The sequence below is a fragment of the Scleropages formosus genome, chromosome 2 (assembly GCF_900964775.1).
Source record: "Scleropages formosus chromosome 2, fSclFor1.1, whole genome shotgun sequence".
In the NCBI taxonomy this organism is placed as follows: Eukaryota; Metazoa; Chordata; class Actinopteri; order Osteoglossiformes; family Osteoglossidae; genus Scleropages; species Scleropages formosus.
Genome location: NC_041807.1, coordinates 14890112 through 14914060, shown reverse-complemented (window position 1 = coordinate 14914060; position 23949 = coordinate 14890112). Strand labels below are relative to the sequence as shown.

General features: G+C 48.4%; 1 protein-coding gene across 2 annotated transcripts; it reads left to right on the top strand.

Annotated features, from left to right (window-relative positions):
- Positions 1 to 230: 230 nt before the first annotated feature.
- LOC108931661 (putative adenosylhomocysteinase 3) lies at positions 231 to 23363 on the top strand. 2 transcript variants are annotated; one of them, XM_018747611.2, is made up of 17 exons: positions 231 to 580; positions 16918 to 17029; positions 17718 to 17861; positions 18012 to 18112; positions 18431 to 18533; positions 18617 to 18711; positions 19018 to 19124; positions 19259 to 19375; positions 19532 to 19595; positions 19822 to 19910; positions 20143 to 20213; positions 20338 to 20432; positions 20568 to 20666; positions 20891 to 20959; positions 21062 to 21140; positions 21315 to 21435; positions 21645 to 23363. In XM_018747611.2, exons 1-17 carry the CDS (start codon positions 296 to 298, stop codon positions 21649 to 21651), a joined length of 1758 nt encoding a protein of 585 aa, XP_018603127.2. In that variant the 5' UTR covers positions 231 to 295; the 3' UTR covers positions 21652 to 23363. The 2 variants fall into 2 exon arrangements, with proteins under 2 accessions (XP_018603127.2, XP_018603128.2); XM_018747612.2 differs by lacking the exon at positions 21645 to 23363 and having other exon boundaries at positions 21315 to 21439.
- Positions 23364 to 23949: the final 586 nt, after the last annotated feature.

Sequence of the window (23949 nt, the reverse complement as noted above, 5' to 3'; positions counted from 1 at the left end):
ACCAGCAACCCCTCGCAGAAAACTGCGGACATGCTAGGAAAATGTAGATTTGTTTTCTTGGTAAATTATATACATTATAATTGATATTATAGTCCCAATTTTCTAGTTCTGTTAAAAAAAAAAAATCTATATAGCTCATGTGGGATCTAAATTTGTGTCAAATGTTACGGTGAATCGCCTTTCAATATCTCATGAAGACTACAGTTACCAGAAGCCTTTGCGGGCACGAAGTCCTCTGCTAGTATCCGTTCATGTGTTTGTGTTGGGGGAAAAACGGAGCGGTGGAAGCGCAGCGATGTCAGTTCAGCTTTTGTCCGCGAAGATGGCTGAGGTCGACGTGAAAGTAAGTCCGAGCGAAGAGCCGGCAGCGGTGTCTCCGGTGACCCCGAAAGCCGAGGAAAATCAAAATGAGGTGTTAAAGACGGAGGCGAGCGCCGCCGGGGGGAACCCGAACTCAAGCTCGAACCCGACTCCGTCTCCGAGTCCGGAGTTGGCCGAGATGCCGCAGACAGCACAGCACAACGGAGAATCGCTGGTGAACCGCGACGGCACCGTGACCGAAGCCCCGAAGATGAAGAAGGTAAGAGAGAAGAGAGGGGGGGTGGCGGTTGCGTGTTTAAAAAGCACGGATCACTGCAGCTCTCACTGCGGGTCTGGCGCCGATGCCGCGTGAGCTGCGCGAGAGCCCGGCGTCTGACGGGGGTCCCGCGCTCGTGCTGCGCACTAACGCGACGGTGTGGGAACGTGCCCCGCGAGCAGGTGCCGCCGGCGCGACGCTCTGCACGCGCCTGCGGAAGGAGGAAGCAGCTGGTGGAGAAGCAACTCTGTCTCGCTGTGACACTGAGTCGCTCCACTGGAGAACCGGCTTTAACGGGCCTCACAGGCGATGTCGGAGCGCTTGTATGACATGCCACGCGTGACGCGAAAAAAGCCCAGATGGCAGCTCGGGAGTTTTCACGTGGTCTTTGAATGGCTCTAAAGTCCTCAGAGTGAGCTGAGTGAGATCACCGCACAAGAAGAACCATGATTTAGTCCCGCATATTGCTGTCACTAAAGCCTCATTTTCCACTGTTAAATTAACCTGTTTTATCTTACTTGCTGTTCCCCGAAACCTTTTTTCCATGGTGACTTACTTAGTGTTTGATAATGAACTTTTCATTAATTTCCCCCTTATAGCTAAGTATTCTTAATGTAACTACAGGGTGGGTACCCAGCAGGAGTAAGTTTTGAACCCAGCATCTTCACATTGCAAGCAAGGTGACTTGCGGTATATTTGTTAAACTTTCAGTATCTTTAAAAATGACAGGTGTTCCCTTAAAGTTAAATTTTGTACGTACTAAATCTGAAATTATATGTAGTCTGTAGTGCTTTCTTTATACGTACTCGTTCAAAGTTTCAAACTCGAAATACAAACGTAACCTTAAAAAAAAAAAAACAGCAGAGAGGGCAGGTGATGATTTAAATAAGAAAAAAAAAAAAAACACCTCTGAGCTCTTTGCTGAACGTGGCCCACTTTGTTCACAAGACATTTGGATGCTGACTTCTGTGAGAGCTGAACACAAGTCCCGGTGAAGACGGAGGTCTGGAGGAAGCAAGGTTGACTTGGTGGACGCAGGACTCGGAGGCCAAGGGTCACAACTGTTGGCTGTGCTGCTTGCCAGGAACATGCAAGTTTAATGTAATTAGGGAATCGAGTTGCCGGAGCCGGCAGCATCGACAGTCACTTCCGACTGGGCCTCTGAGCTGTGAAGAGCGGGATTAATATGAATCCCTTAATTATAGGAATACAGCCATTTATCAGCCCTTTCGGGGTTCCGTGACGCACGTTTTGGGGAGCGAAACTGGTGTTGGGTGTGTTATGCATATGGATCTTCCACTTAATTTACATACTTTGCAGACATCATTCTGCAGTGCTGCTTGAAAGTGTGAACCCTACAGGGATGGTCATTATTCTTGTACGAAATATTAAACTTATATAATCTAAATCTTAGACATAAAAAAGTAAATGATTATTGTTTACACACCTGATTCTGCTTACTTGGTTTAACCGGTACAACTTGGCATTCGCTTATTTTTGCACCTGCACTGCATCCGTGTTTCTGCTGCACACATTGTTTCATCTGAAGCAACGTATGGAATTGGTCATTACATGCCTGTTATGTCACACGAGAAAGACTGCTTCTCATTAAATAAACATGTTGTGGTAAAACTAAGGGGCACAGGGCCTTCACATACTTTCAAGCAGCTCTGTATTTGTATGTCTGAAGAGAGCTCCAAGTCTCCTTCTTAGATCAGTCCATTCGCCTGTTATCGAGAGCTACTTGTCCAATGCTGGTTCGTGGTGGTCGGGAACCTATCCTGGAAGCATTGGGAATGAGGCACACGGTACAATCTGTACAGAGGGTGGGAGAAAACCAGAGCTGTACCTAGGATGTTTGTACCTATCCAATTTTGCTCCTGTCTATCATTCTTCTTCTTGCTACCCTGAATGCTTTGCATTCATCTGTAGAGCAAAGTAATACATTTCAGTGGTTAATGAGAGTAATATTAATGTTGTTTTGGTGCTGTGAATTGTTGCTCTTATTCTGCTTTATTTTTGGCCTTCCAGAATGACTTTGAAATTGTCTCAGGGTCGCAGCATCAACCAGACCCATTTAAGTCCTAAACCAGGAGCTTTTCGCTTCAGCCTGCTCACTTATTGTTCTCTGTGCATGACTCGTGTGCTTGGGAACGAATCAGTCACTCGCAGCAACTCGCACCGTGCGGGTTAGTACCCGGAAGGCTTTGCTCCGGAGGGTCTCAAATGTGACTCTGCTCATGTGTTCCAAAGTCTATTGGTTCCTTGGCACCGATCCTGTGGCCATGACTGCCTGTTCGCACCATGAGATGAATGTTATCGTGGAGTACCACTGATACACCGATGAGAAATCATTGACCAGATGGAAGCTCAAGGTGGACGCCATCCAGGAAAAAAGTTACGGATCTGTGGGACAACGTATTCTATTGAATTTCACGGGTTGCTTGTTGAGACCGTGGAATCTGCGACGAGTTAAAGCTCAGTTCTGTAATTTGCAGTGGAGGAAATGGTCCCCTTGGTGACTGAAACGGAAGCTGCTTTGGTCTGCAAACCTTCTCAGCAGTGGGTTGGAGAAGACCAGCGAATAGGACCAGCTGGACCAACCCTGGGATGATGAAGACAGTCTGTGCGCCTTGTTCCGCCAGATTTAGTGGTTGCAGTGTTGGGTGAAACAGCAGGTTGGCAAACAGAAATGAACATGTTTCAGAGCTGAAAGGAAGCTGGAGGAATTTGTTCCACTACTTATTCATACCCCCAGTGTTTTAATTAAAACCTTCAGTTCATCGTGTCATTGAAAGTCGAATAGAAACACATTCCTCACCTCAGATGAGGTGTTTTTAAATCCACACCATCGGTGGGGTAGCCCACTTCCTTCACTGGGACAAGCGGTCACGACACGGACAGGTGCAGGTCGGGACGTGTGTCAACGTCGGTAGAGGCGGCCTAACATTTATATTTATTAATGCTGGGGACACTTTTCTCCAGAGCCTTTCACCAACAGATGGGAGATGTAGATGCAGACATACGAGTTATGGAGCAGGTACAAGGGAAGTGCGTTTGAAAGAGATGCATGTGAGAGCATTTGTGAACGTTGAGAAGGATTAAGCAGTTCTGAGTGAGAGAGGGAGATCATTCCAACTGAGTGAAGCCAGAATCAAGAATGGCTGGGCTTTTGATCTTGGACGACTTGTGTGTGGGACTACCCGGCGGCCAGAGGTGGAGGAGTGCAGCATTCTGTTTGGAACATGGCAAGCGAGCAGGTCTTGTAGGCATCGGGGAACAGATCTGTTGATGGTCTTGTGGACTTCCTAGCTGAAGAACAGTTTGTTGAATAAGCCGGGTGGGATGCTGGTCACCTGAACACCGTTGCAATTGTTGTGTCTCCTTCCTGGACCACTGCTGCCTCTCAGTACGATTCAAGAGCCCGGGAGCTCCTGGTGTTGGCTCACATGTGAGGAGACAATGCTCTGTCCTCAAAATAGTGATCCACTGATTTATGAACACGGCACGGCACATGGGCTCAGGAAGCCATGATTAATTTACTGCATACATGGGTTTTTTTCCTCTCTAGTGCTCAGTGCCTCACGTGAATCCAATTGTTTGGATTCCAGGAATGTTTCTTCAGGCTTCTTGGATGCCATGTTTTCAGGGGGGATCCAATACAAACACGACACGGAGGCTAAAGCAGAACAAAGTCGTTTTGGTGTTTTGGTGAATCGGCACTGGTTTCTTCTCAGGTTCCTGGTGATCCACATGGTGCAAAGCTCATACCTTTGACCCACCGCCCCCAGCCTGGCATCATGGCATCGCTTTGGTATGGTTCAGGGTGGGTAGGGCGACTGTCTTCTGGCCGTGTTGTTATCACCCAGTAGATGTTACGGTTGCCCTCCTGTCTACTGGATGAGTTGCAGGATGAGCGAGACTCCACCTCTGGGCCAAGGAGTATGAAGAAGTAGAGCAGAAGGTAAACGACACATAGCAGAGATCACACGGTGGGCAGGTTTCCAATTTGCACGTTGTAAAACGCTCTCCAACACTCGCACTCATTCTCACTCATCTTTGCGATCCGATTTCGGACATGAATTGTACCGTTTTCTCTCCAGCGTATACTCTGCTTTGCACCCTGTGCTTTCAGGATGGGCTCCAGACCACCATGACCCTACACTGGACAAGTGGCAGTTAATAAAGAGGGAGTTAGTGATTCTGGAGTTTCGTACCTGACCAGAATGAATTGCTTTTGGAGTGTGAGATTTCATTGGTATAGATCGTTGTCTTTGTAACGGAAGATGACGCTGAACACCGTTACCGACTTGAGTTGCGTAATCCCGTTTTTTTATCACGCTCTTCAAACATAGACAGCTTCCTCGCATTGAGCCCCCTTATAAACATTTATCTGAGAGGCAATTAAGAGTTTTTATTAGGTTCAAAGGATAATCTGGATATCCTCTGCAACGGTCACCTCATTTAGGCAGAACCTCCTGAAGGTGTGGAGGGCTGGAATGGGCTAACATGGTCAAAGGCCCAGGAGGGTGTCTGAACTGTCACAGAGAATTGTGGGTTGACAAGCAGCCATGTGCTCTGTCTCTGAGGGTCCTCATCCCGCTCGACCGGCAGCCCCTCAGCGGTGCAGTGCACATCAGAGTAACGAGAGTGCGTGCGCCGCATTGAGTTGCTTACCCGTTTTACTGACTCTCGTAGGCCGAGGAGGTCGGCGCTCACAGCCGTTCCAGGTCTCGCCGCTGGGGCCGAGGAGGGCGCCAGGCTCAGGGACCACCCCCAACGCAAGGCCCCTGTGAAGGCCAGGGAGCCTGGCTGAGATCAGGTCCCTCATCAGGGTTCCATGGTCCAGAGCAGGTTGTTTGCTTAAATGTTCACAGTCGGGCAGGTAGAGTCGGTGTGACTCATTTAGCGAACACTTGCGTCCAAAGCGACGTACAACTCCAAAGTAAACGAAAGTGCATTTCACCAAGAGACAGACAGGTGCTGAGTAAATTATTGGGAAATGGTCCAAAGAATGTCCCAAAAATGGTGCAAAGAAGTTTGATGCAGAACGCATCAAATGTGTTTTTGTTTTGAAGTAATGTTCTCAGTTGAGAGCTCCAGCGTTTGTCAAAAACCCCAAAATAGCCCCAGTATCTTGCTTTATGTCCCCAAAATAGCCCCAGTATCTTGCTTTATGTCCAAGCCTTTTTAAAAGTCCCATTCTTTTCTTGTCATACCCTGATTGCTTCTTTTTCATTTCAACTTTCCTTTCAAAACAGCTTTTCTCATTAGAAAGTGCCCGGATTTGTCAAAAATGAGGAAAAATAGCCCTTTATTTTGCTATTTTGGGAGATTTATTTTCAGGAAATGCTCTAAATAGGACTTTACCACTCATTTTTGTGCTCAGTAAACAATTATGGTGAGCTCCTACCCATTAAATGACATTTTAAGCCTAGGCATTTACTTATTTTTTGTCCTTCTGAAATGTTCCAAGCCTCTTCATTACTGTTGTTTCACTCTATGTCTGGAGTATCTAGCCTGAATGACATGTGGTCTAACCCTGGATCCATTTACACCGCTGGATAAGTTCTGAACACCTGTCCTGCTTTACATTTATTCATTCGCTTTTCTCCGAAGCAACTTAAGGTTATAATTATTTACCCATTTATACAGCTGGAGCAATTCAGGGTAAGTCCCTTGCTCAAGGGTACTACAACCAGAGGTGAGGCTCGAACCTGCAACCTTAGAGTCAAAAGGCAGCTGTTCTAACCCCTACGCTACCAGCTGTCCCCCCTGGTTTAGTCTCTGCAAGTTTAACCTTGGTGTAATAATGGGTGCGCGGCAGTGCGGTACAGGCAGCAGGTGGCGTAGTGGTTAGAGGTGGTTAGAGCTCCCGCTTGCACTCGAAGGACTCGAGTTCAGATCCGCCCCCCTGTCAAAGTACTGACTGTGAACTGATACAGTAAAACAAAAAAAAAGGGTACCCAGAGGTAAATGAGTAAGTAAGTATGTTAATATTTTAAGTCCCTTTGGAGAAAAGCTTCAGCTAAATGAATGTATGATGATAACAGTAGGAGATAGCAGCAGCTGTTCTGCTCACCGAAAGGTTCAAGTGCCAGCAGAGGCTGTGCTGTTGTGTCGCTGAGTGTATAGCGACTTCATACGGAACATGAATCAGATGCGTGAGTCACTTCAGCGTGAAGAGCTCTGCAGAGATGGACTTTAAATTTAATACATAATAGGGCAGGTTTCAGTCTTGCGACATTCCGGCCCCATCGGGGAGGAACGGGGACGTGAGGACAGATGACGCCGAGAGACCCTGTTGGAGGGTTCCGATCGCAGGAGGTACGACTCGGCGCCGGGCCCATGGGCCACGATATGGGGGCGACAACTAATCCGGCTCCATCTGTTACTCACCCGCAGGTCGAGCACCTTTCTCGCAGGTTACGACAGCAGTTCCGCTCTTTGGATTTGAACCTGGAGCGCTGAGTCCGCATCGGAGACCGCAAAGCCGCCCTGGTGACCGTGTCTATCGCCTTGCGATGTGTCGGAATCTGCAGGCTGCTGGAAAGGCTGGTGGCATAGCGTGCGCTGGACCTTGTGTGTGTGTGTGTGCGGAATTTTCCTCTACATACAGCCTATTTTTCGCTAAGTCCAGGTCATGTGACTTCTCTCCCCAGACAGCGGACCTCCAGTAGAACGGGCTTAAAATAACACCTGTGCGTTCAATGTAATTATACCCCTTAGTCTAAAAAACACTGTTTACCAAATATTGGTGCCACAAACCTATCATTTTCTTCCAGCTGCCTCTGACTGTCATGTTATAGCAAGTATGACTTAAACCAGAGGATTTTTTTTTTTTTTTTTTGGATTCTGTTTGTCGTCACACTGCTCTAAATAAGACATGTTCTTGTTTTCCCATGTAGGCATGTGGGGAGAATTAGGAGAGGAACATCTAGAAACAGGCAGCCAATCGCGTGCTTCCGTTGAAACGCGGACCACGACGAAGGTTTTAATCTGTTATACATCTTGTCTTTTAATTTTACTGTTAATCGTTGTGTAGTTGACACCTTTATCTGGGGCCTCTGACAAAATTAGATTTTTGTACACGACGCCGCTGATGACAGTTTATACAGCTGCGTCGGTTTTATCGGTGCAGGGGAAGCACCTTGATCGATGGTGCTGCAGGGAGCAGGGACTGAAACCGACGCTGTTCAAGTGTAAGGTGTCGGCGCCAGCGTACTGCGTGTCGCTGATTGTGATCAAGACGCACCGAGAGGCCGGGTAGTGTTTCCGAGAGGCGTGTGCAGTTTTTTTCCATTGTCCTGTGGGCACCGACTTTGGGCCACGTTTTAGTGTAGTTATTCAAAGTCCCAGGTGACGCCGGCCCGGTGCATCCTGGGTATTTCTCATCGGCCGCATTCCAGTTTTGCTTTATCATCTGAGGTTGGGAATTGAGTCATTTAGAGCAAAACAATAAAAAGTAATGCAAATTAAGTTGTAACGGGTGGGTTAATATTTGCCCCCACACCCCACTGCATTTGCTGGGTTTATTAATCAATAACAGTTTTCACATGAGCAGGTAATTATGAGCAGTTTTTTTTTTTTTTCTCTCCCCTCCTCTCTCCCCTAAACTGATTTATTCCTTCCAGGAAGTTCAGACTGAGTGGGAACCACAAAGTACGGGCTGCTGCTCACTTCCATGGAAGTGGAATAATTAGTAGGGCAGCGCTCTCATTATAGAGACTGGTACCAAGCTGGTTCTCTGGCCGGTTTGCGCGCCATTCGTCGTGCGTGTATAAATAGCCGCAGCGCGTCACGTGTGCCTGCGCTGGGTAGTAGCCGTCACTCTAGGACTCGACGAGATTCTCTGTCCTCCGTACTGGACCGTTGCATACCTCCCCTGCTTTTTTCCATAGCTGTGTGTGTGTGTGTGGGCGTGGGCGGGCTGCTTTCAGCTGTCCTTCGTCTACGGCTGAGGAGGAGGCCTACAAGAATAAAGTCCGTTTCTGTGTCCTGTGGGTGTGGGAAGTGGGCAGAATGCAGCACAGCTCGTTCTTTGATTGAATCGTCCGCGTGGTGCCGAGGGGGGCGGCTTCCCCAATTCCGGTATTCAGGCAACGCCGCCTCCTGTGCTGGTCTCCCTCCCTGTGGACCTTCGCTATCCTTCGTTCCCTGTCGTTTTGAAACGGCACACATGGAGTCCTCTGGTTACTGCAGCATATGGGTTAGAACTGCTGCCTTTGGACCCAAAGGTCGCAGCTTCAAATCCCACCCTGGCTGTAGTACCCTTGAGTAAGGTACTTGAATTACTCCAGTAAAATTACCCAGATGTATAAATGGGTAAATAGTTGCATGTAAGGGGGCGCAGTGGGTTGGTCCGGGTCCTGCTCTCCGGTGGGTCTGGGGTTCTAGTCCCGCTTGGGGTGCCTTGCAACAGACTGGCGTCCCGTCCTTGGTGTGACCCCCTCCCCATCCAGCCTTACGCCCTGTGTTGCCGGGTTAGGCTCTGGCTCCCCGCGACCCCGAGTGGGACAACCGGTTCAGACACTGTGTGTGTGTGTGTGTGTGTGTGTGTGTGTGTGTGTGGTTGCATGCATCTTAACGTTGTGTGTCGCTTTGGCGGGAAATGTGTGTGTGACCTACATGTCTGCTCTGAAAATAGCACTGCCGCCTGGCGCTCCCACTCTGCCACTGCAGGTAGGAGAGCTGGCATGTGCTGTAAGGTGGCTCCCCGCTCGCTGTGTATGATTGGGTACGGGGGTGGTGACGGTTTTTCTGACCGTCCCCTTCGTCCATTGACCCGCAGATCAAGGTCGGCTCCGTCGGTGCGCGGCGTTGCATTTTCATCCATTATTTACGGCCCATTAGCCTCACGGTGCCTCGGTATGTATGATACATGCTGGCACCTTCACCCTTTGGGATGGGACAGGTGTGTTTGGGCTGTAACCGGCTGTCTCTGGGGGGCGCGAACGGTGCTGAAAGACACGTCTTGTTCGCTTCCGTTATTGCCACGGCATTTCTTCAACTTGCATTTTTCTCCAATTAGGTCTGATACTGAGGGATGTTTTTACCAAAGAAAGCGTTTACGTGTTTGTCGCGGTTTCTCAGTCGTTACGCCGGTTTCTGCTCTTGTCTCGCTTCCTTCCTGATGCAGATGTTAAACAGAGAGCAGTGTGGTAGCAGAGGACAACACGCTTCCTTGTCCTGCATTACAGTGTCTGCTCTGCTCATTTCCTTGCATCATTTCCATCAATGATGAGTACATTGCTTATGAGACCCAGGTCAACTGTGTGCCACATGGCTGTCAGTAATATGGTGAAACCCATTTGAACAGATGTCTTTTGCCTTATAAGTGAGCTCTGTCATGGTCCTTGTAGTGTCTTTAGGTTAATTGGATCTAAAGAGGCATTAAGCAGCAATTGAAAGTATGTACTTACGGTTTTTAATCACCAGTGACACTGAAGTCAATGACCTTTTTAATGACATTTACCAATCCCTGGTTCTTTTTTTGCCCTGGGAACTTGTATTTCATCATCAAGTCATCATCGTTTTCATCATGCTTGCTGTTTATCTCGTCCGCGGCAGCTTACCCTGCACATTCGCCGTCATCCAGTTGCATAAGCGGCTGACTCTGTCCGTCCGCAGCACGCAATCGGGCGCCGGAGCGCAGGCACAGTGGTTTGCGCTGTTCCTCTTTGAGGTTTGGGATCGCGTATCTGTTCGTGACTCGGATCACGTCTACTTAATGAGAGCTATCCTTTCTGCACGGAGCCCCCAGGGGATGCCCCTGGCTCATTTTGTGTTTTTGTACACTGCATCATGCCAGCACTCATTCCTGCTAAGCACTCCTTCACAGAGATATATTGTACATGTAGTTAGGTGCACGGCGAATGATTTCCTGTTCTTCATTCAAGGAAAGAATAGCACTTTAAATACCCATCATCTATTATCCATGTTTAACCAAGGCATCGCTAGGTACATAAACGTGTGAAGGGTAAAACGATATGCTCACTCTAGATCAGCAGCCAACACGCTGGTGCCCTGTGTTAGGAATATTCGAGTTTATGAATTTTTCATAAACTGAAACTTTGTTACGTTTGCTTATTTATTTTTAACTGCGTTTTCTTCAACATGCTATTTTCTACATCTGTCTGCTGTGGAGTCAGTGACCTGCAGTTCCACTTGCTGCCATTAGTTGGCAGCAAAAGCCACCGAGAATTCTTACAAAGAGAACGCAGGCAAAGATGGCCTTAATTCTCCGTTTCTTCATTGTTCGCCGTGTTCACAGCACCTGTGTGGTGTAGCTCCATTCATCGAGATGTGCACGATTTTAAGATGAAAAATTCTGCACATCTGTGAACAGCTGGCATTGAATATGAGTTACGGAGATGAGATATTTAGTCACTTTAAATTAGTCTTAATTTTAAACAACTCAAAGTTTAATGCAAAATGCTACAGTAGGTCTTACAGCATTTTTTATATATTATATAATTATATATTAATTAGGTAATAGATTAATATATTGTATATTAATTAACTTGTGTGTGTGTGTGTGTGTGTATATTATATATATATATATCCATCCATCCATCCATCTTCCTCCGCTTTATCCGGGGCCGGGTCGCGGGGGCAGCAGTCCGAGCAGAGTACTCCAGACTTCCCTCTCCCCGCACACCTCCTCCAGTTCCTCTGGGGGAACCCCAAGGCGTTCCCAGGCCAGCCGGGAGACATAGTCTCTCCAACGTGTCCTGGGTCTGCCCCGAGGTCTCCTCCCAGTGGGACAAGCCCGGAACACCTCCCCAGGGAGGCGTCCAGGAGGCATCCGGAACAGATGCCCGAGCCACCTCAACTGGCTCCTCTCGATGCGGAGGAGCAGCGGCTCTACTCCGAGCTCCTCCCGGGTGACTGAGCTCCTCACCCTATCCCTAAGGGTGCGCCCAGCCACTCTGCGGAGGAAACTCATTTCTGCCGCTTGTATCCGCGATCTCATTCTTTCGGTCATGATCCAGAGTTCATGACCATAGGTGAGGGTAGGAACGTAGATCGACCGGTAAATTGAGAGCTTCGCCTTACGACTCAGCTCCCTCTTCACCACAACAGACCGGTACAATGACCGCATTACTGCGGACGCCGCACCGATCCGCCTGTCAACCTGCCGCTCCATTTTTCCCTCACTCGTGAACAAGACCCCGAGATACTTAAACTCCTCCACTTGAGGGAGCAACTCCCCCCTAACCCGGAGGGAGCAATTCACCTTTTTCCGACTGAGAACCATGGCCTCGGATTTGGAGGTGCTGATTCTCATCCCCGCCGCTTCGCACTCGGCTGCAAACCTCCCCAGTGCACGCTGCAAGTCTTGACTTGATGAAGCCAACAGGACCACATCGTCCGCAAAAAGGAGAGACGAGATCTCGCGGCCACCAAAGCAGACACCCTCCGTTCCCTGACTGCGCCTAGAAATTCTGTCCATAAAGATAATGAACAGAATCGGTGACAAAGGGCAGCCCTGGCGGAGTCCAACATGCACCGGGAAAAGGTCTGACTTACTGCCAGCAATGCGAACCAAGCTCCTGCTCCGGTCATACAGGGAACGAACAGCCCGTAGCAACGAGCCCCGAACCCCATAATCCCGAAGTACCCCCCACAGGATGCCACGAGGGACACGGTCGAATGCCTTCTCCAGGTCCACAAAACACATATGGACTGGTTGGGCAAACTCCCACGAACCCTCCAGCACCCTAGTGAGGGTATAGAGCTGGTCCAGTGTTCCACGGCCAGGGCGAAAACCGCATTGCTCCTCCTGGATCCGAGGTTCGACTATCGGTCGGATTCTCCTTTCCAGTACCCTGGCATAGACTTTCCCAGGGAGGCTAAGGAGTGTGATCCCCCTGTAGTTGGAACACAATCTCCGGTCCCCCTTCTTAAAAGAGGGACCACCACCCCGGTCTGCCAGTCCAGAGGCACCGTTCCCGAACTCCACGCGATGACCAAGACAGCCCCACAACATCCAGAGACTTGAGAAACTCGGGGCGGATCTCATCCACCCCCGGAGCCTTGCCACCGAGGAGTTTTTTGACTACCTCAGCAACTTCAGCCAGGGTAATGCACGAGTCCCCCTCCGAGTCCCCAGCCTCAGCTTCCTCTACGGAAGGCGTGTCGGAGGGATTGAGGAGATCCTCAAAGTACTCCTTCCACCGCCCGAGAACATCCTCAGCTGAGGTCAGCAGCGCACCACTTCCACTGTAAACAGTGTTCGTGGAACACCGCTTCCCCCCTCTGAGTCGCCGGACGGTTTGCCAGAATCTCTTTGAGGCCGACCGAAAGTCTTCCTCCATGGCCTCACCGAACTCCTCCCAAGCCCGAGTTTTTGCCGCGGCGACTGCCAGAGCCGCGCTCCGTTTGGCCCGTCGGTACCTGTCAGCTGCTTCAGGAGTCCCATGAGCCAGCCAGGCCCGATAGAACTCCTTCTTCAGCTTGACGGCATCCCTTACTTCCGGTGTCCACCACCGTGTTCGGGGATTGCCGCCGCGACAGGCGCCGGAGACCTTATGGCCGCAGCTCCGAACCGCCGCACCGACAATGGAGGAGCGGGACATAGTCCATTCGGACTCAATGTCCCCCACCTCCCTCGGGACCTGGTTGAAGCTCTGTCGGAGGTGGGAGTTGAAGACCTCTCTGACAGGGGCCTCCGCCAAACGTTCCCAATAGACCCTCACTATGCGTTTGGGCCTGCCAGGTCTCAGCTTTTTCCCCCGCCATCGAATCCAACTCACCACCAGGTGGTGATCAGTTGACAGCTCAGCCCCTCTCTTCACCCGAGTGTCCAAGACATATGGCCGAAGGTCAGAAGAAACGACTACAAAGTCGATCATCGACCTCCGACCTAGGGTGTCCTGGTGCCAAGTGCACTGGTGGACACCCTTATGCATGAACATGGTGTTCGTTATGGATAAACCGCGACTAGCACAGAAATCCAATAACAACTCACCGCTCGGGTTCAGATCAGGGAGGCCGTTCCTCCCAATCACGCCCCTCCAGGTATCACTGTCGCTGCCCACGTGGGCGTTAAAGTCCCCCAGTAGAACGACAGAGTCCCCAGTGGGAGCGCTTTCCAGCACGCCCCCCAAGGACTCTAAAAAGGCCGGGTACTCTACACTGCCGCTAGGCGCATAAGCACAAACGACAGTGAGAGACCGTTCCCTGACCCGAAGGCGTAGGGAGATGACCCTCTCATTCACCGGGGTAGACTCCAACACATGGCGGCTGAACTGGGGGGCTATTAATAAGCCCACACCAGCCCGCCGCCTCTCACCTTGGGCAACGCCAGAATAGTGGAGAGTCCACCCTCGATCGAGTAGAGTGGTTCCAGAGCCCAAGCTGTGAGTGGAAGTGAGCCCGACTATATCTAGACGGTATCTCTCAACTTCCCGCACCAGCTCAGGCTCCTTCCCCGCCAGTGAGGTGACATTCCAAGTCCCAAAAACCAGAGTTGGCGCCCGAGGTTTGGGTCGGCCGGGCACTTGGCCCCGACCACCGCCCAACTCACAATGCACCGGCCCCTTACGGTTTCTCCGGCAGGTGGTGAGCCCACCGAAGAGCGGCTCCACGTTATGGCTTCGGGCTGAGCCCGGCCAGGCCCCGTGGGCATAGACCTGGCCACCAGGCGCTCGCATGCGAGCCCCCCCCCCAGGCCTGGCTCCAGGGTGGGGCCCCGGTGACCCCATACCGGGCGGGGTAAACGGACGCCTTGCTTTTTCCTTCATAAGGGGTTTTTGAACCGCGCTTTGTCTCGTCTGTCATCCAGGACCTGTCTGCCATGGGAGACCCTACCAGGGGCATGTAGCCCCAGACAACATAGCTCCTGGACTCATTCAGGCACTCAAACCCCTCCACCACGATAAGGTGGCGGTTCACGGAGGAGAGATATATATATATATATATATATATTACATTACATTACACACACACTGTCCGAAACCGCTTGTCCCATGTGGGGTCGTGGGGAGCTGGAGCCCAACCCGGCAACACAGGGCGTAGGGCTGGAGGGGGAGGGGGCACACCTAGGACGGAGCACCAGTCCATCGCAAGGCACCCCAAGCAGGACTCGAACCCCAGACCCACCGGAGAGCAGGACCCGGTCAAACCCACTGCACCCCCCTATATAAATATTATCCAAGACTTTTACATAAACTACCCAGCAAATAAATACATGTCTGTTATGCAATTTTGATTGCAAACTGAAAGTGATCACTTGCTGAAAAACATTGCACATTTACATGATGAATCTGTCCCATCTTCATGACAAGTTTGTTGTGCCCTCAGTTGCAAATGAGACATGTAGTTGGTAGTTAAGATCAAACTTTTTAATATGTTCTCTAGATGCACACCAGCTAATACTCCTTTCTCTACTCCACTTTTCTGTTCTGCTATGCTGCCTGATGCACAGAAGGAACACAGCACATTGAACAGGCGGTTGAGGAGAGGGCACTTTTTTTATTTCAATCATTTTAAATTTGACCTTGTTGTATAAAGTTAGTAAAAGTCCCATTTGTGGTCCTAAGTTGAGACCCCAGTCTAAAGTAATTGGCATTGAGACCGCTGGTGGATCACTTATTCAATAACTTCAAGGTTGATGAAGCGACTCTTAGCTCCGCCTCAACAAAGGGACCATTGCTTCCCCAAACATGGGCCTCATCCAAGGCTTTCTGCTCAGCGGGCAGGAATTACAAAGGAATGTGATCAAGTTGTGCCTTCTGCAGCCACCTGGCTTCATTCCCTCACCCTATCGCAGGCGGGACCCCAGCCCACACAGGTGATCATAGGACACGTACTATCACTGAATGACCAACACACGCTGTCACACGCAGCAGTTAGGTTCTTGGCTTAAAGGTACACCATCCACACTTCTGTAACCTGTGTTCACAACTCAAGCTGCTTGCTGGAGAATCCAGGGTTTGGCCCCTGTCCATGCTGATCTAAAGCCCAGTGACCCATTCCTGAACTGGAAGCTTTTCACTTGGCACATCCATTAGTGAGTTTTAGAACCAATGCTGAGTGCGTCCCATGCCATGTGTTACATCTGAGCACAACAGGCCGGACAGTGGTGACAGGTGTAGACGTGAGCGTTCCCCAAGGGCATGCTGCTGTTGAACCTCACACAAGTGTTTTTCACAATATCCAGATGTACTGCCTACCTGCTATGTTCAGCTCGTCAGCCACGGCGTAACCTGGGCATGGTTGGAGCATGACCCCACATCAAACGAAGTCATTGTGAGGACACGTGCTGGCACAGGCAGTTACAGTCGTACGTCGGGGTCTGGCCCAAGGCCTCATTAAACTTCATTATGGCCGTGGAGGAAGCGAACATTGTTCCGGCAAGAAAACAATCAACACTTAGAAAGCTGGGGATGGAGGTGAACAATGCCGCCTTGTGATGCAGGTCTTTAGCTTGTGGCCAGTCTGAGCTGGGAGGAATTGGGAGGGTATAAATATCCTGGGCCCAGATGCTGGCCTGGCACTGCCAGCGTATGGGCAAGCTCTCTTCATCATGCTGAAGACGAAGAAGGAGGGGGAAAACTCCGATCCTGCTGTGAGGAAAGTAAGAGGGTGGAGTAACTTGAGATGATGCCGCTGTTATTAATACATCTGGGCTGAATCTGGTGTTTGGTAGTTTGTACTGATTTGGACAAACCCTCCTATGTTGTTGCTCTGCGCTTGTGTTGGTGACTGTGGTATGACTTTGTACATGATTTGCCAGAAGGTTATCAAATATGAAATGGTGCCATAATGGTGCCTCTTTATACGCTTAGTGCTGAAGATATACAAGGGGGTCCTGTGCTGGATGTCGCTGACATTCGAGTATCGTTCACTTGCTGATATATTCCTGGAAAAGGCTGTATTTTAGCCATGTGTGGGTTATAATAAAGGGTCTGATTCTCAGTGTTTGCTATTCTTGTCTTTGCGTGTGCATGACTCAGCGACCCAGGTACCTGCTCCACCGCCTGAGTGTGGACTGTGTTTCCCAGCATCCTTTGAAGCCCTTGAAGATCTCTGTTTCTAGGGCATAGCATGTGGGAACATGTGTTTCCCAGCCATGCTACTTGTGTTTGTGTTTATTTTGGGGAATTCATGCCATTAAGATGATTATGAGCTTAACTAACTGAATTCCATTCGCGAGTATCACTAACCGAGATTCTGGTCGTCGTAATCTTCCTGATGAATGGGAAGATGCGTATGTTGGGGACCATGTGGGTACCATAATGTGCATCTACATGGTACTGTAGGTGTGGTCAGCAGGGACATCTTAAACATTAAGACCATTAACCCAAATGTTCCCTCCCTCGCCATCTCTGCAGCAGATCCAGTTTGCCGACCAGAAGCAGGAGTTCAACAAGCGGCCTACTAAGATTGGTCGTCGATCGCTGTCTCGTTCCATCTCGCAGTCATCCACGGACAGCTACAGCTCAGGTACCTTTGAAAGTCACGCACGTAGTCATGCACATGCCCGCTCATGTACCGCTTCCATTTCACTCACTCCAGCTGACTGGAAGGGTGGTCTTCACACATAGATCACCTTAATGGTGGGAGTCTGAAGGCTGTGGCTCAACACAGCAGAGGGTACCATGTTAGACCTCTGCACATCATCTAAACAGGTTGCTCCCGGTCCGAAGTCCCCTTCTACTAATTGCTTGACCAAAAACATAGACTTAAGATTTTTATGATGAGAAGCAGATCGACGGGCCCCTGAAGTCTCCAACTTGCTCCAGCGGTTTCTCCTAATGAGCGGCCTGTGCACTGAGGACAGAGTTCTGACTGACAGAACGTACATTCTGCTAATGAGGACCAAGCCTTCTGGCTTTAGTAGTCACTGGTGGAAAAACCACAAGGTCTAGTAGTTGTGCTTTTCACCTGGGTGAACCCCCCTCGTAGAAGAGGGCAGAGCACAACACATCCAGTGCTGTGTATTCAGAAAGTTTTGAAACCTCCCAGCAAAACGGTATAGATGGACAGGAAGGTCCTGGAGTTGCTGCACCGCACAATAAGGAGAATGTCTGGTGCTGAGGAGACCTTTGGTGGGAGACAGAGCTTAGTGAGGAGGGTCTGCTGACTGTTCTGGTGACAGTGCACTTGTGTCATTGATGTGTCCTTGTCCCAGCCGCCTCCTACACAGACAGCTCGGATGACGAGACCTCCCCCCGTGACAAACAGCAGAAGAATTCCAAGGGTAGCAGTGACTTCTGCATCAAGAATATCAAGCAGACCGACTTTGGACGCCGGGAGATCGAGATCGCTGAGCAAGGTGGGTTAGAGGAGAATGGGATGGGGTTGGAGTGCAGGTGTTTAACCAGCTGGGGTGATGATCATGACTAGTGTTCAGCTGAACTTCCTGTTTCGGTGTGTACGTCACGGTGTGAGTCAAGGGACTGCTTCTTTCTGCTTCTCTCTACAGAGATGCCAGCACTGATGGCTCTGAGGAAGAGAGCGCAGGGGGAGAAGCCCCTGGCTGGAGCCAAAGTCGTGGGCTGTACCCACATCACTGCCCAGACTGCTGTGAGCTCATACACAAACCACTATCAGTATCCCAGTGATCCTCTCTCTATATTGTGTTGAAAAAGCAGTTGTTACCGAGCGTAATTTATTCCCCCAGTCCAATACCTAACGAGTTATGCTTCGCTCAGCTTCGTCTTGTTCACATGGCATCTTTTGAGGACTAGATTGCACAAATTTAAGCAATACTCACTCATGCGCGGTTTTTCTTTGTTGAGCTACTATGCAAATAATCATAATCAGAAAACCCAACCAAATAATAATCAAATCAAATAATTAAAAAAATAGTCACATAATGAAACGATCATATTGTTCCCATAGGTGCTGATTGAGACCCTGACAGCCCTGGGGGCTCAGTGCAGGTGGGCGGCCTGCAACATCTACTCTACCCAGAATGAGGTGGCTGCTGCCCTGGCAGAGAGAGGTGAGTGTGTGGGTCTCACCTCATCCTCAAGGACCTCAGCCTAGATGGTTTTCTCAATGTCACGTCCTTTGTGGTGTCCGCAGGGCTTTCCGTTTTCGCCTGGAAGGGGGAGTCAGAGGATGACTTCTGGTGGTGCATTGACCGCTGTGTCAACCTAGAGGGCTGGCAGCCCAAGATGGTGAGTCCCGTTCTTTCTCTCCAGACTCTTCTTGTGTGCTTACAGTATTTTTCCATCATGTTCCTGCTTTTCCTTTGCTTTAAGGAATACAGCTGGTTGGAAATTCAAGGCCCCCAGGAAGGGCCTTATTGTAGTGTGTCTGAGTATCTCTGAAATCAGCAAGATTTAGGACATGAGTAGTGCAACCTTATCAGCTTTATGAATAAAGTGATTCTCTGTGCAGTCCATAAACAAAGAGTTGGCTAGTGTTTTCCTTGACAGAGTCTGGTTTGTTGAATTTTTTTTTTGTCTCCCGTTTTATGTCAGATCCTGGATGATGGCGGTGACCTGACCCACTGGATCTACAAGAAGTACCCCAACATGTTTAAGAAGATCAAGGGGATTGTAGAAGAAAGTGTCACTGGGGTTCACAGGTGGGACACAAAATACACCGAAAATATTAAAAAAAAAACTATGATGGTCTTTTATATTGTTCAGAATATATTGGGTTTAGTTTAGCAATGCTCCTCTCCAGTTTTCATGGAACTTCCCGTTACCCTCTCCTCAGGCTGTACCAGCTGTCAAAGGCTGGTAAACTCTGTGTTCCTGCCATGAACGTCAACGACTCTGTGACCAAGCAGAAGTTTGACAACCTTTACTGCTGCAGGGAATCCATCCTCGATGGGTATGTAGGTTATTGCAGGCAGCTCCTTTGTGTTAATCCACACCCATGACCTTTTGAGGGCAAAAGGAGATGTGGAGTTACAGCTGTGGTCGAGGGAGAGTGAGAGGATATGTATGTGGCTTACGTCCCTGTGCCTTCTTTCCTTTTGCCTTGCAGTCTGAAGCGGACCACAGATGTGATGTTCGGGGGGAAACAGGCGGTGGTGTGTGGGTACGGAGAGGTAAAAGACCCTGTGGTGGTTTTAACATAACACTCCATCGCTAGTTACCAGTCAACAGGAACCACCAACAGCATTTACGAATCCGTGCTGTGACCGAGTAGGACGTTTCAGATGTCTCTGTCATTCAGAGGACACAGAACAGAAAGTGTAGTGTAATTCCAGGCAGTCGGTGGCCGGAGCATTTCTGTTTATGTGTCTGTATGTTCACACGCATGAATGAGTACAGGTCGGGAAGGGCTGCAGCGCTGCTCTCAAGGCCATGGGTGCTATTGTGTACGTGACCGAGATCGACCCCATCTGCGCCTTGCAAGCCTGGTAAGTCAGTGCATCAGTTATCGAAGCAGACTTTGGGGCATGAGGGGTCAGTATATCAATTTGGGAGTGTATGTTGAGGGAGGGAATGCTCGATATGGGTGTGGTTATGAGAACTCCGACAGGAGTTCCACTGTGTGGTGGTGGTGGTTATGTGAGTGTTGAAGGAAGAATTGCACTTTGTGGCTTTGGTTATAAATACTGAGGCATAAGTTGCATTGTGGTTCTTTTTCAGCATGGATGGTTTCCGACTGGTTAAGCTAAGCGAGGTCATCAGACAGGTGGACATTGTCATCACCTGCACAGGTGAGTCCCCAATATGCCTTTATGGCTTCCTGACAGGATGTATGACTGCCTTATCCTCTCATACAGGGTCTTGACCTTGTCATTCATACAGAGCAGGATTTGAGTAGCGTTCTTTTGTCTACAGGCAATAAGAATGTGGTTGTACGGGAAAACCTGGACCGTATGAAGAACGGTTGTATAGTCTGCAACATGGGTCACTCCAATACAGAGATCGATGTGGTAGGAAGGACAGTTGGCAACACAAACGCTCCAGCACAGCTCTCAGAAACTATTGGTTTTTGCATATGTGTACGTTGGCTTTTCCATCTGCATGTCTTTGTCTCTTTCTTTTGGCATGTGTGCGACCTGCCCCAGGCTAGTCTGCGGACCCCAGAGCTCACCTGGGAGCGTGTGAGGTCACAGGTGGACCACGTCATCTGGCCTGATGGCAAGAGGATAGTTCTGCTAGCCGAGGTGAGGGCTCTAGTTCTGCGGAGGGCTCTAGGGATAGAGTTTGCACAGGGGCAAGAAGGTCCCAGATCTGGTGTAACAATCCGTGTGTGTGGTTTTCCCAGTAGAAGCCCTTTCAGAACATGTAAAGGCAGAAATGCATTTTTGGAAAATTCCCCTCCTTTTACTGAAGGATCTTGGCCCGAACCACTTTGTCTTCCTGCGTGCGTACACGTGTTCTCTCACAGGGCCGTCTCCTGAACCTTAGCTGCTCTACAGTTCCCACATTTGTGCTGTCCATCACCGCCACCACTCAGGTGAGTCATAGACAGAGGCATTGAGGGAAAGGTTAGTCCAGCAGTGTTGTCATGGTGACCAAGACAAAGGTGTACCGTGACACACTATTATCTGTTCCCAAGGCTCTGGCTCTGATCGAGCTCTATAATGCTCCAGAAGGACGCTACAAACAGGATGTCTACCTCCTGCCAAAGAAGATGGGTAAGTTACCCCCAGCACAGGTTAACCGTGCTGGTGTGAAAGCCAGACGTTTACTGCTCGTTCTGCCTCTAGTGACAGCAGTTACATCACAGAGTATAGGCTTCACCCTGATGTGATCATCCTCTTTACCTAACTCAAGTATGCATGAATATATATTTTTGGGACATTTTTTAGATGAGTACGTAGCCAGCCTTCACCTTCCTACATTTGATGCACACTTGACCGAGCTGAGTGAGGAGCAGGCGAAGTACCTGGGGCTCAACAAAAATGGACCCTTTAAGCCCAACTACTACAGGTGAGCAGTCAGACTGGTGCTCTTGCTTTCCAGCATATAGTGCTGTTATTGAGAAGTCTTATTGGAATGTTGTCCAACAAATGTGCTGTTCAACAAATACATATCGACGTGTGTGTGTGTGTGTGTGTGTGTGTGTGTGTGTGTGTGTGTGTGTGTGTGGAACACTTTCTTGGTTAAAGAAAGAAAACTCTTCTTATTTCCACTTGCAGATATTAAGCTGCTTCAAAAGAGAGGTGAAAACAGGAAAGCATCACACTCTGAAAAGCAGTGGAGACCAAGGTGTGAGGACCTTGACTCTGAAGACAGCAGAACGTTGTACTGTAACCTCCTGTGAATCACTCCAGCTGCTGGTTCCCGTGGGACCGTGTTCTCAACATTTCTCATTGGTTAATCCTCTGTTGTCCTTGTCAGTCATAGGCAATCAATTTAAAGACATCACTAAGTTTTAAAAAAAAAAAGTCATATATTGCACAGCAAATCTGAAAAAGACAATAACACAGTTTTATAATGTTCTTAATCCTTGTTTTTAATGCATTTGTGATTTGTCTAGGTTATCCATTGAGGGATGTGTTTCATTCTGGGGTGGGAGGCATGGGTCCAAATATCTTCCAGCACATTTATGTCTGTGTATTAAAATCCTTCAATATGTCTTTTAATATGGCTGGGAGAGAATTGAATTCAAGTTAACTGGATAAGGAGCAATGTTGGGGGAACATCTGAGGACAGACCTTGGCACCTGTCCTGTCACTCAAAGTCTGAAAGAACACATCTTTACAGCTATCCAGCATCACAGTCTTGATATCGCACTTGAATGGTGTCTGTCCTTTTCACCATCGCTTTCACTTCAGTTTCCATGACTCTGTACCCCTTTGACGGCAGGGTAAACGGTTAAACATATTCAGATAGACCCCATTATGTGTATAACATTTTTATTCTGGATATTTTAATCTAGTGACAAGTAAAGTAATTATATTGCAGTAGCGAATATACAATTTCATTTTATATAGAAATTGTCATTCTATTTTTGGTGCGTCAATATTTTTTCATTATTTTAACCTCTTCATGGAATGAACTGTTGAATTGTGAGAACACCACTTGTAGGAACTAATGTGACCAATGTGATTTTGATTTATCCCAGAACTGAGCTTGAATTCTAATTATGAATGTCGGAAATGTTAAAAATCTCAGCCGTCATCTACTTATGTTTACAAAAAGAAGCCAGTTTGTATTTTACAGAAGGTGTGCAGGACTGAATTTCTCTGCATGATCAGTGTTCATGTGTGTTGTCTTCACCATAGAAAACTGATTTATTCAAACTTAAAATGCTTGAAGTTGTGTCACTTCTTCGTTAAGTACGACAGCCTGCGAGTTCCTGACTGGAGCATACAGTGTTCTCCTGTTTGTCACTGGATAGTCTGGGAATGCTTGCCCCTGAACTGTAATATCTGCTGCAAGCCAACAGATATGTTTTTTTTTTTTCCCCGTCATACACATATGTAGTATCCTTCTATCTGTTCTGTACAATAGAAAAATGTGACTGCATTGTAAATAATTTGCATAAGTACAGAATGTCTTGCTCATGTTATGCATTCCTGTCTAACTCCACTTTTATTATTCAGAATTCCTTAAACTGTCTTTTTATAAAACTATTCATCAAAATGATTTAAGATTTACTTTTTTCTACATCTCCCATGGGTTCGAAACCTTAGCAGTTTCTACTTTCATTGTAGTCTTAACGGTTTTGGTGTGCGTTGCGGTTCTGCCTTGGCACCAGCACCTCTGGTCCAAAGTAGAACAACTCATTTAGTGTTTCAGGTCTGCAGCTCTGATTACACTTTTTTCCACATTTTAACTTCTATAAATTGTTTTAAATATTGCAAGTGATTATAGTAGCTGAGCAATAAAGACTATGTCAAATTAAAGATAAACTGAACGAACAGTGTTGTACTGAGGTTTTTCTTCGGAACAACTTTTTTTTCTGTGGATTTTCTGTCCCGGCCATGCACCTCCTTCACTTACCATGGTTTCACTAAATATGTCTGTATACTACGCCCTGTGTTGCCAGGTAGGCTCCGGTTCCCTGCGACCCTGTATGGGACAAGTGGTTCTGAAAATGTGTGTGTGTGTCTGTATACTATTCCCATGTTTTTATTATATTAATTCAGGGTAAGTATCTCGCTCCGTAGTACTACAAGGATTCAAGAACTTCGAGGACTTAAGTACTGCCATGTGCTGAATAAAGGAGCATGCAGGTGAACGGCCATACCTTTAGGGGGACAGTCTGCAGGGTGAACCACACTTGGAAGGGGCCACACTTTACCATCCTTCATTAATCTGAAGCCTTACCATATAATCAATTTAGCTAGGATTTAATCATTTTGACAATGGGGTGTTTTCAATTTGTTTGTTTTTATCAGCCCAGAAAAGATAAAATTGTATGTGAAGGCTTAAAATGACTTTAAGCATTTCGATTCAGCAGTGAAGTTGACATATTCAGGCAAAAAGGGGTTCAAC

What these genes read in the sequence shown, in the direction of transcription:
- LOC108931661 (XM_018747611.2), top strand. Translation starts at nt 296, where the DNA reads ATGTCAGTTCAGCTTTTGTCCGCGAAGATGGCTGAGGTCGACGTGAAA. An exon ending in GATCGAGATCGCTGAGCAAG is followed by an intron (nt 17,862 to 18,011) that starts GTGGGTTAGAGG and finishes TTCTCTCTACAG; the next exon opens with AGATGCCAGCACTGATGGCT. An exon ending in AGGGCTGGCAGCCCAAGATG is followed by an intron (nt 18,712 to 19,017) that starts GTGAGTCCCGTT and finishes GTTTTATGTCAG; the next exon opens with ATCCTGGATGATGGCGGTGA.